Genomic DNA, 12,633 nt, shown 5'->3' on the forward strand with positions numbered 1-12,633 from the left:
CTCCTCACTTGATCACTAATTGAGAAAATGCCCCACAGCTGAATCTCATGGAGGCATTTCCCCAACTGAAACCCCTTTCTTTGTGAAAACTCCAGCCTGTGTCAAGTTGACACACAAAACCAGCCAGTACACTATCCAGTAGTATTCATGAAATTTTTTTTGTTAACTTTTTACTTTTTAGTATATTCAGAAATAAGTTTTGAGTATGAAAACCAAAACAGATCCACACTCACACTGTTTAAAATCTTCCCCGAATTCCACAGTTCAGATACATCTCTTTCAGAAATAAAAGCATCCTTTACTTTTGGAAAACAATCATGATATCAAACTGAAAACAATAAATCACCTAATCCTTTAGTAATTGGGAGTGCTTAGGTACCAGCCTGTGATAAGGAAAAACCAGATTCTATTTGCTTTGAAGAGTTTACTAATCACTACAGAAAAAATGTATATGAAGGCTGTCACAGTTTCTTCTTTGGCCATTTCAGAAATGGCTCCAAAAAAATCTAAATGTTTGAGCCTTATCTTGCATCTAAGATGCTTTCTAGATTGCATAGATAGATGCTTGAGTGTATCTTTATAGGCTCTGAAGGGGTAATTAAAAGATGTGCTATCATTTCTAGCTAATATATTTTAGTATTAGAACATGGTGCCTCCACATAGTTCCAGCCAAAAATGTGGCTGAGTAAGGCCTTGTTGGGCATCAGTGGGAGAAAAGGTCCTTGGTCAGGTAAAGGCTCAACAGAGGCCCCAACAAAGGGAAACTGAGTGGGGTGGGGGGTGGGAGGGTGGGAGTGGGGGGAGGTGGGTGTGTGTTGGGTGGAGAGGCAGGGGAAAGGAGGAGGGGGAAGGGTTAGGGGTCTTAGGAGAGGCAGGATATTGGGAAAGGTTTTACCACTGGCAATGTAAATGAAGAAGATATTCAATAAGGAAAAACAAAAAACAAAAAACAAAAAAACCCCCAAAAAAGAACATGGTGCCCCAATCTAAATTTCCCTAAAATCAAAACTCAGTACAGTTGAAGGAATATTTTACTGTGGGTCATTAGTCACTGAGATAGTGATAAAGAGTAGGGGAAACACACACACACACACACAGACACACACACACACACACACACAAAAGAGTCTGCCAAGCTTGTCGCTGTTGCAAGCCACTAGGTCAGGCTCTGTGGGACTCTGAAATGAATTTCCACACAAACTACCCAGGGGAGAAAAGGTAGAAGAAGCCTGATCTTTATGTTTGCAGCCCTTCTGATGGACACGTACAGGCACTTAGACCAAGTTAACCTGTAGTACTTGCCCTGGTATCAGAGAGGGCCCAGCGTGAAGCAAGAAGTATAGGAAGGGCCCTAAAGAGGGTTGGTTTTTACTTCCGGGAGGCTGGCTGAAGATTGCTTGAAGACTACCGGAAGAAGTGGGAGGATACCAGTGAAGGCGCGCGGTGAAAGAATATAGGCACGAGTCAGGTGATGTGAAGGAGACAGTCCTTCTAATCCTGTGTCTATCCTGCATCCTGTCTCTTACAGGTCAGGGGGATTCTCCAGCAGGGAAGATGATACACAGTGCGTGAGTGAGCTAGTGTCTTCTGCCCCAGTCCGTGTACACAAACACTGTTGTCTGCTCACCAGTGGGAGGACATGGATCTGCCCTTGGGATCCTCCTCACCTTCCCTGGTGGGACCTTCATTGTGATCCAGGGTACAAAAGCACACCCTGACAACCAGATGAACTTGAAAGTGGACGGAGAGAAAGTGGCTTAGTTAGGGAATGGTCAACCCCAAGCAGCATCCTGGGACGGCTTTGTTTTCTTTATACAGATCACATGGCTACTCCGTGCTGTCTTCCGACTCTTAGAGCGGCACCCATGCGGTCCTTTTAGTGGGCGCCCCTAGCTTATTTTCATCTCTGCCTTCTGTCTCAGCAGTTGGCACCAACACGAGAGACTCCATTCTTCTTACGATTGGTGCTTTTTGATGAGGGTTTGGAACACGAATCTCAGCTTTTGCAGTGCGCGTCTCTCAAGCCTTGAGGGTCTCTAATGGCTCAGTTAGGAGAGATTCTAGAGCCTGTGTTAAGTTAAAAAGAAAAGCGGAGTTACTCAGCTGAAATAGAATTAATTTTACGTTTCATGGAAATCATAATGTTCTCTCTATAAAAATTTGAATTTTCTTTTATATTTCTCAAGAGACAATGAGTAGCTTAATTTAGAGAAGACAATCACTTCCTCAAAGTACAGAGCGACCAAGTTTTGTTTTACGTTTATTGATTTTCTGCAAATCCGACATGCCTGTATTTGATGAGACTCAATTAGTCATTTTCTCTGGACCGGTATTGGTCAACATTATTCCCAACTTTCTGATGAGAAGCGTCCTCTGTGCATACTAAGCCTTCAGCCTCTCACACCTGCTTAACTAGTTTTATTCCCAAATGGCTGGCGCTGCAAGTGATTGCTGTGATTCAGTTGGAGTGAAAGAATCGCTCGTTTCCAGCCGGTGATAATTATTGTATAAGATTTAGATCATTCTATACAAATGAGAGCAAATCGCCCATCTGTGATGAAGATAATGGGAGAGAGTGGGTCTCTGCTCTCTCCTCATCTGCTCTCATCAGCCTCCTCACTGGATGCTCTGCAAATGGGAGACAGCACAGCATCCTCACATGTTGGTTTTTGCTGCACTGACGTTTTATATAGTGCAGACTAGGAGATGAGAGTGGCTGGTTGGCTGAATGTTTGTATTTTCTTATGATTATAATGAAATTCTGATCCATTAGTTCCTCTTAAAATATTCTCAAATTAGGATTCTCCAGGGTCTGAGTGTCACATGAGTGCCAGTGGTACATTCGTCTTGGCTTCATTGCTGTGACCGGTTAAGGGAGGAAGATGGATTTTGTGAATAGCTTCACAAGCTTTGTCAGCATTTAGCTAGTTTCATTTCTGTCTGGTTTATAGTGAGGGAACACGGTGGCCTGAATACATGTGTGTGTGTGTGTGTGTGTGCGCGCGCGCGCGCGCGTGCATGTGCATGTGCATGCGTGCATGTGTGTGCATATGTATGTGTACGTATGTGTACGTGTGTGCATGTGTGTGCGTGTGTGTATGTAGATGTCTGTGTGCATGTGTGTTTGCGTGTGCATGTGTGTGTACATATGTGAACAGTCTGCTTACCTAGAATCAGAGGTGGGGAAAGGGGGGGGAGAGAAAGAGAGAGGAGGAGAGAAGAGGAGAGGAGAGGAGAGGAGAGGAGAGAGAGGAAGACTCCATGGGCAATCCCCTCAAAGCCATGTCACCGATGGCCTATGTGCAGAAAGCAAGCCACACTGTCCACAGTCTCCACCACTTCCTCCATAGTCCATTCACTTATGAATATACCAATGGACCTGTGATCTGAGCCTTGCATTGCAGACCAAAGCTTCAGCACGAGGTCCCCTTTGAGGACACCATAGCAGTTCACTTTACTCTGCAACCAAGTACATAAAAATCACATAAACAATGTGCAGAAGCTTTCCCAAGGCTCCAGACACAGCTTCAGAGGATGGCAGTAGCCTAAACAGACTTTTCATTTCTCCACGGCAAGGTCTTGGCCTCTCTGAAAAATATGACTCACAAATGCCAAAATCATTTTAATATAAGATTTCAGTGCTTTCAGCCACAATGTAAGCACAAACCAGTAGTTTTAGTCAGTAATTAAAATCCAAGGAACCCATTCAACCAGTTGCTTTCATTTGACATCTGCAAGATGGCAGGTTCGTGGAAAATGCACAAGCCAATTCCCTGCTCTGCTATTCTCTGAGAATTAGTTACATGTGTGGCCATTATAAATAATTGTGAATTCAACTTGTAGTTTCAAGTTACTGATGGATCTCTAGTTTTGCTTTGCTTACAATGACCTTGAATCTCACTCTAGTTAAATAAAAAGTATCAAATGGAATGCAGAAAGACTTCTCCCATTTATTTTGTTGCTAAATGGTTAATGACCTGCAGGGGAGTGCCACTGTATATTTTATACTGTCAGGAGTGTAGGGCTGGTGGTCTGACATCCGAAAATGAATTCACACACTTTAGTGAAGGCATCCCCAGCACATGTGGACCACCCTGGGTGTGACCTGCTTGCCCTTGGGTTTTGCTCTATTTGAATTCTCACTTAGTCAGATACAAACTGAATGACTCGGATGGCGGCTGAGCCTCCCATGGGCCGATGGCTCCTGTGTGGAGCTGCTGGAAGGACCAGGCGAGATAAGGTCCATGGGGCTCCTGACTCACCCGCCGCCGGATGAGAAGCACACGCTCTAAAAACATCTTTCTGAAGCCAATGGAGGGCGTGCTCTAGGACTCCTGATTCATGACTTTCAACTCTCTGTAGCAAAGTTTAATGGAGACAGAGAACGAATTTTAAAAATTCTGTCGAGAGCTGGTGGAGATAGTAAAGGTGTTTGCCTCTGAGCCTGATGGTCTGAGACCACATGGCAGAAGGAGAAAACTGACTCCTCATAGTTGTCCTCTGACACCCCTTTCCTCACCACACACATGTGTTCAAACACATGTGTTTGAGTGTTCTTCCCTCAAATCAAATCGAATCAAATCAAATCAAATCAAACAGAATCTATTCAAACCAAACCAAACCAAGAAAACCTCTGCCATAGGAGCGTAGCAACAGACACTTGCGGCAGAGTCTGTCGCCATAGCTAATTTTGTATTCCCACTGCTGACTTCCCTTCCCTGTGTCCAGCAAGTCCTCAGCTGACAGAAGCCCGTAAACGACTCACCTACTATAAAACGAGCCAGCCCATCCCTTGACCGGGCACTCTGACCTTCAAACATCTTCTGGGACATCCTTGCCGGTGGAAAGAGCGTGGTCACAACCGTGTGGAAAGCATCATCTCGTTAATCTCTTTCCCCTTGCCCCTGAGAACATTCTTGGAGCCATTGAAGTTGATCCTTGGGATTTTCAACGCAGCCCACGGTCCAGCATCCTATTGTTGAGTGTATCATCAACCTCTAATTAGATGAATGATGCTTTTCTTGCAAGGAGACACCTGATGCGTTCTGACGTAAAACTGGGTTCTCTTTGTGGCCCTTCCTGTAGCCCTCAAATGTATGTAAATCCATTGTTGTTCGCCATGTAAGCCAGGTCATGTCAGATTTTTTTATAGCTGTTTTGAGGTGGGGATATCTTTGGCTACTTAAGCTGTGTTGGAGTAATTTATTTTGTTAGTTCAAACAGGTGATTTACCTGTGTACAGATGGACTCACGGAAATAGTCAATTTTCTTTCTCAGAGCTGACTATATTATACTGAGATGAAACAGAGGAGAGTAACATCAGTCTGGTTCTCCAAGCATAAAAGGAATAATTAAATAGTAAAGAAACCTCTTCATAAATCCATTGGCTCCCAAGCATTGATTAAGTGCTTGACCCCGCCCACCCTTGCCTACCTTTATCCGTGATAAAGACAATGACCTTGGAGAGTTTAGTTTATTCTTGATTAAAATGCATCCTATCTATAATAGCTCATGTGAAAATAAGTATGTTTCAACCGTATTGAGGAAAATAGGAGAAAGACACTGTAGCCTTTTAAATTATCATTGTAATAATTTTAAAATTAATGAAGCCTGTCCCCTGGCATCCTAATGAGGCTCACGGGTAATCGTTAGCCATTTTTATTATAGTAAAACTTTTAGGAATAATTCTCGACCAATTATTTAAAAAGGGTCTCTGTTGGCTGTGGCTGCAGTCGCAGTTAACGAATAGAGCATCTCTAACTTGCTGCCTTGATGGAATAAAAAGCGACCCAGAGCTTTCTCTTCTTCCTGCAGTCTTCCTGTTTTGGTCCATTAAGGGAAGCTGAGGATCACCTCCTGATCTGGATAAATCTCTTCACCCTTTTCCTTGCCAGGCCTTCTCATTGTTGTCACGAAGCGTTCGGAAGGGGCACCTCCCCTTATTAGGAGCCCCGTTAGCTGTGGAAGAGTGACTCATTAAGTTATGTCAAAAGCATTATTAAATGCCAATGACAAACCAAGCATGCTGTGAGCTTGCAATCAGCCCTGACCGGAAGGGAGAGAGAGTGCGCTGGTGGGGCAGTGGCATGTTTGGAGTTGTGGCTGGACAGACACTCATCAGATGCAAGATAAATGGGGGATGAAATGTGGGTAAGGATGACCAATAGCTTTGAAGCTGTCAACTGCATTCTTCACCCAGACTAAGTACAGTGCAGGAGACTTATGATTTAGTTACCAAACTACTAAATGTTCTTTACGAGGGAGAAGGCTTCTCGAGGGACAATTAACTTGGAGATTCACAAGATGCTCTAAGGCAAGGTGGTGTGAGCCAAAGAAACCAAGGGGACGATGATGGGACCACACCCACGAGCAAGGGTATATAAAAGCCCAGGAGCCTGAAGTAGCATTCATAATTCAGCTGACGTCAAGGACACAGTGCACCTCTCTCTCTCTCGGCTATCATGTCTTTCAACTGCTCCACAAGAAATTGCTCTTCCAGACCAGTTGGAGGACGTTACACTACTCCAGTGGGCCCAGTTACCACAGCCTCAGCCCGAGATGCAGACTGCCTGAGTGGCCTCTACTTGCCCAGTTCTTTCCAAACTGGGTCCTGGCTCCTGGACCATTGTCAGGAGTCGTGCTGTGAGCCTAGTGCCTGCCAGCCCCAGCCAACGTGCTACCAGAGAACGTCTTGTATCTCCACTCCTGTCCAGGTAACTTGCAATCGACAGACTACCTGTGTCTCCAATCCCTGCTCTACTCCCTGTAGCCGGCCACTCACTTTCGTGTCCACTGGCTGTCAGTCCCTGGGAGGAATTTCCAGCTCCTGCCAACCAGTGGGAGGCATCTCTACCACCTGCCAAACAGTGGGAGGCATCTCCACTGCCTGCCAACCAGTAGGAGGCATCTCTACTGTCTGCCAACCAGTGGGAGGTATCTCTACTGTCTGCCAGCCAACCTGTGGAGTCTCCAGGACATACCAGCAGTCCTGTGTGTCCAGCTGCCGAAGAACTTGCTGAGTGCGTAGGAGCCAGTGAGCCAGTTGAGTCTCCGTGCCCTGCCAGATATGTTTCCGGGACCTTCCTGTGCGCTGCCTGAATGCTTCGTCGTCTTATGGACTGCCAAATTGCTAGTTGCTAGCTATGCCCAAGCTGCCTTTGGCGCTCTAAAATGTCTCTTGCAAGCACTAAGATAACTTTAAGGTTTGGTTTCTGGTTCCGTGTAAGCTTCTCAAAGCTTCCAGAGGCTTCACCACCTCAGTCCGGTCTGAGGACTCACGATGCTTCCCGAGGCTCTCCTGCCAGCAGCCCACATCTCTCCGCCTTGCTGCTTTGTTGCCTGGCTTCTGCTTTTGTGTCTCTGAAAAAGGGAGCTCGCTGCTCCGTGTATTTCTCAATAAACGTGCATTAGTTGGCATTGCAACCGCGTGTCTCAGCAGACTTCTTTATTTGCGAGGGGTTTTGTTAATTTGTGAATCATTCCGATCCGGTCCTGACTTTCTTCCACTTCCTGAGCGCGGAGGACAGGGATAGTGATTCTGTTCGGGGACAAGCCAGAGATCACCTTGTGCTTTGTTCAGAGAACAACATGGCCAAGCTAGGGCCATGGGGAAGCTCTGTAAGATTTGATGACTGATTTGATGTCTATAATTCCCTGAAAATTTGAGGGACCCCCAAAATGGTTTCTGTGGAGGTAAAAAGATGTTTAGAAAGTGAGGGACTTCAGAGAGTTGCTCAGTGAAGCAAGCCACAGAGGAGCAGCATCCAGAGGATTTCCTCAGTGAAAGGCCACCATGGAAACCTGTGAAATGACCCGTCCATGACCATCTGAGCTGGAGGGAGACTGGAGACGGAAGAGCAGTTCTCAGCCTCAGGGATCACTGCATTCGAAGGACCAACCTTTTTATTTAGCTCTATCCTCCTCCCCCTTTCCGGAGCCAATTTGTGCTCCCCAAACATGATGGGCCAATGATATTTAGTGTATCTGGCAAAAGAGACTTAAGAAAAATGTCAGAGATGTTTAATTTCTCAATTTTTCCCTTTTGTACATGTGCGGTGCTAAAGACTGAACCCAGGACCTAGTGTATGCTGGTCAAATACTGTTCCTCTGAGGCACAGCCGCAGCTCCTGCCTTGGCTTGCTTTTGCTCTCATAACTCCGCTTCTCGCCTGCTTTCCCCTGCAATCCATACGCTGGGAGACCAAGCCATCCGGATGGGTGGGATTCCATGCGCCAACTCCTTTTGCCTTTCATGGAAAAGGGAGAACCGGCTACCGTTGGGTCTGCTTTTGCGCTCGGCATCTGTCATGGCCACAAGCACATCTCAATAGGCTCTCTTCCGAATTGCTCCAACAGACAGACACACACATGGACAATCATTCGACAAAATAGAGACTTCTGCAGTGCCAGCGCAGAAGATCTGGGGGCAGCAGATGCCTCTTCTCCTGGCAAGAGCTGCTTTGTGGAGATCCCATGTGTCAACTTCTGTGGCCACTGCAGAGTGTTTTTCTTTTTTTACTGATGGCTTTTCAGAGGCAAGGCACATAGATGACTTCTATATAGATACAATATTTTCAATTTTTCCCTCTGCTGACTTTTGTCCTCGAATGCCCCTTTTATCAAAGAAGCGTTGCATGTGACTCACATCCATCTCTCACTAAAGCAAGATGTGGCTTTTGCTATGTCCTCGTTCTGTGTCTCCCTCTTTTTCTTTTAAAGAATGATGACTTTCCTGCATGTCCCGATTTGTCCCAAAATACGAATATCTCTCTCTCCCTCTCTTTCTCTCTCCCTCCCTCCCTCCTCCCTCTCTCTCTTTCCCCTCTCTCTCCCCCCTCTTTCCCTCTCCCTCCCTCCCTCCTTCCCTCCTTCCCTCTGTGTGTGTGTGCGCGCGCGCATGTGTGTGTGTGCACGTGCATGTGTGTGTGCGTGTGCGTGTGTGTGAGTGTGTGTGTGCGCGCATGTGTGTGTGTGTGTGTGTGTGTGTGTAAATGGCTCTTTCAAAGCTGCAGCTGATATGACTCTTTCAAACAATGGACTTATTTTATTTTATTTCTTGCTTTTCAGCTTTCTGGGTTCTAATGAATAGATGGCTTCTCTTTTATTTATGGGACTAATCAGTACCCATATGTAAGATTGATATATTCATATTAATATTGAAATAGATGTTGCACTTTAACATGAAGGTATTTTGCTTGGACGGTTTGCTGTACTAGGAACAATCGAGCATATTGCAGCGATCTTACCCAGCTGTTGCTGACCTTCATTTCTGTTTGGCAAATTATTATCATCGCTTGGTTATTAGAACGTTTTTATTTATACTTGAACTTTGGAAGTTCTCTCCATCCTTTGCCTTATTACACGATATATTTTACGTCTGTCTTGGAGAACAGTCTTGAGGATAGAAATGTGATGGCTCTTAGCCTAAGGCCTCGAAATGCAATTTGTGTCCAGTGTTCCATCGCCGTGGGGAGGAGCAGCGTTTGCTGGCCTCTGCAGGTTTGCTGGCCTCCTCAGTCCTTCCTAGCTCGCTCAGGAACCGGAAGTGGTGACAGCATCTCAAGCCTCTGTTTTCAAGAATGAATCAAATTAGTATGTGTACCCCAGATCTCAAGGGGGACCATCTGCCCTTTGATGTGGAAATACAGTAAGCTGTCTCTGTTTTGTGTTTTTTGTTTTTTAAGTCATAACTGCCCCACAGCTCTGGGAAATATCATAGCAGACAGGTTGGGGAATTGTGTTCTGTCCCCCCATGCCCCTTATTTTTGGCCTTGACTGTCTTATGTTAGAAGGGCCAGGTCACTTTGTGGTGTGTCTTCCTGCTTTACCTGCCTTTGCTCAGTCATTTGACAGTCATTTGACAGGTTGACAGTACTTCCTCTCTTAGGTTTTCAGTACATCCACTTACCAAGGCACTTAGTGTGTGTGTGCATGTCCAAAAACTCTGTGGCAAGTTTGGGAACATATATATCATTTATACTCTGGTTATAAAACAAGTGATAAAAATTTATGTGGTAAAATACACATAGCATAGAGGTCGCCATGTTGAATACTTTTAAGTAACATTGGGTGGCACTCAGTACACTGCTGCTGGGCCATCGATCACGTTAGGTACTTAGCGCCTTCTCAAGCTGATCCACTTTGACCTTTATCTTCTACCTTGCCAAATTCAGAGCTCAATTTCCCTCTCCTTCTTCCCTGTTTTTGTCTCCCCTCTCTACCTTTTGTCCAATAAATGCTAACATCCTTCTGAGGTTGGCTCTTCAATAGTAAAGAGGGGCTTGTAGATCGACTTTGTCCAGTCATTACTAGGACACATCTCTTGTCTACGTTCCCCTCCGCAGGCCTCAGGCTTTACTTTCAAAGGCTTCCTTTAATGTTGCACATCGATGCTTTCAAAGATGCTATGTCATCCAAGGGCTCAGTGATATTATACTGTGTTTCTTACATGAGGTTTGCTGATTTAAAACTGCAGAAATCGCCAAAGGCATGTGCTACCTCTAGAATCGCTGGCTCTACATTTGAGTGACATAAGGTTGTAAGAGTCAAAGAAATGTACCCAGAATTGGTCAAAGGATATGAGTGGAGTCTATGCCTCGGAGAGTGGAGTCTGGAACTGCCCCCTGGCAGATAGGGTTTGCTCTGCTGTTGAACCTTACTTACCCGTGGTAAAAACCCATTTGGGCTCTTTGTATTTTCAGGAAACTTCTACCCATCTTTAGAAACTATAGAAATTTAGATGAAATATTTTCACCAAAGACTTCATGCTTACTTTTATGAAACTGGAATCTTTTCCTCTTATTACCCTTGGCTTCATCATCTTCATCATCAAATGTGCGGTTTTGAACTGAACTCCTGTTTGGGCATTTTCAGAAGGATTTTTGGTTCTAGTATAGTATGTATGATTTATTCAACTAGGTCTGATTGATATTTTACATTTCAAATTATAAAACATTATCTTACACTGGGTATTATCATCTCCCTGTTTCTCTCTCAGTCTTACCCTCTCTTCACAGCACCACCAGATGTGTCTAGTCAGTTTATTGCATCTGCCTTTGCCATCTCTCCCAAACTGGGTGGTGGTTTAAATAATGGCTTCCATGGGCACCCTTCCATAGGCACCTTTCTTTTTCTAGTTAACAACAGATAGGAAAGCAAAACTTCCTCTAAACTAAAGGGAATTTCCCCTAGAGCTTACCCCAGAGACAAATTTATAATTGCAAATCCTGTGATTAAGAGATGTGGAGGTTTTCAGATGGATTTATTAAAACGAGGACAGACCTGAAGCTATACCGTAGCTGTCACCCAGATATGAATCCTCAGACTTGTCTCTTATCCCTGCACGAGATTCTGGGATGAGACTGGGAAATGTTTCATTTATGAAATAAAGTCTTCAGGTGGTATGCAAAGCACATATAATCTTCTGAAAATCGAGGATTTGGGGCAAGGGACAATTTTATTTGATAAAAGTCTCAGGGCTCAGAGGCAGAAAGTCTTGTACTGAACCTAGTTCAACCACACTGATAATAAGGTGAGTTGTTTGATCCCAACAAATCCCTGGCCACTCCTGTAGAAACCAAGGATAGTGATACTAATGCCAGCTTCAAGTACTAGCCGAGGTGAGGCTCCTGGCTGTCACAGATAAACTCTGCAGGGTTGAGGGTTTAAGAACAACAGGAATTTATTTTCTACATATTCAAATTATGAGGGAATGTTGCTGCTGAGTGGGTAGTCTTTTCTATAAGATGATTTTAAAAAATCTCGGCACTTGGCTTTGTTCTTTTCAGATCTTTTCCCCCACAGGAGGCTTCTAGGTGGCTGCAGAGGTTCAGACGATAGGAGATTGCATTGGGAAGATGTGCTGTGTCTCCTTACGCTGCACAGGCATGGGAAGGGACATTTCCAGCCACTAGGTCACACATAGGAGGGAGGCAACAGGCTCAAACAGCCTGGCTGTGGGCAAAGGAAGAAGAGGAAATGGGGTTTGTGAGTGGCTAACCTGTGCTTGCCACCCGGCATTGTGTGGTTGGAAGAGTCAAGGTATCTGGGGAAGCTTGAGCTGCAGGAGGCACCCCAGGGTTGTAGCAGTCTGAAGGACCCCACTTTCCGTCATCCACCAAAGGAAGCCTGTCTCAGGGAACAGCATTTCAGGAAGAATCCATTTGTGCATTCATCTTCTGCACTCAGGAATTGATAGTGGTGTTAAAGGACCTACCTTTCTAGGAGACACTCTTTTCAAATCTCAAGAACAATATTTCTACAAAAAAAAATTGGGTCATAAATCATTAGTCTATGATTCTCACTTAACAGCCGATTCTGGTAATGAGTAGTGACTGGAAAGAGTTCAGATAGTTCTGACCTGAAATAAAAGGTGATGGGGGTACCGGCTTCATAAATGAGACACAGGGACACAACAGCTCCCATTTTCTTCTGATACACATAAGCCACGTAATTTTGTTTCAAATTATTCAGACTGGCTCTAATTTTTATGGGATGTAACCTCATGTTCTAGAGTATTTATCAAGGCAGAGGCCTTTACAGTTAACTTCTGCAACTCCCACATTTAATGGATCAGGAAACAGAGGGGAAATGACTCACTTCTGAAATGAAATCCAGTTATAGGAGGAAGTGGCCT

General features: G+C 44.8%; 1 protein-coding gene across 2 annotated transcripts; it reads left to right on the top strand.

Moving 5' to 3' along the window:
* Window positions 1-6,461: 6,461 nt before the first annotated feature.
* Window positions 6,462-7,019, top strand: LOC127665568 (keratin-associated protein 11-1). 2 transcript variants are annotated; one of them, XM_052158011.1, is made up of 2 exons: window positions 6,462-6,843; window positions 6,904-7,019. In XM_052158011.1, exons 1-2 carry the CDS (start codon window positions 6,462-6,464, stop codon window positions 7,017-7,019), a joined length of 498 nt encoding a protein of 165 aa, XP_052013971.1. The 2 variants fall into 2 exon arrangements, with proteins under 2 accessions (XP_052013971.1, XP_052013970.1); XM_052158010.1 differs by having other exon boundaries at window positions 6,462-7,019.
* Window positions 7,020-12,633: the final 5,614 nt, after the last annotated feature.

Source organism: Apodemus sylvaticus, chromosome 15 (genome assembly GCF_947179515.1).
Source record: "Apodemus sylvaticus chromosome 15, mApoSyl1.1, whole genome shotgun sequence".
NCBI lineage: Eukaryota > Metazoa > Chordata > Mammalia > Rodentia > Muridae > Apodemus > Apodemus sylvaticus.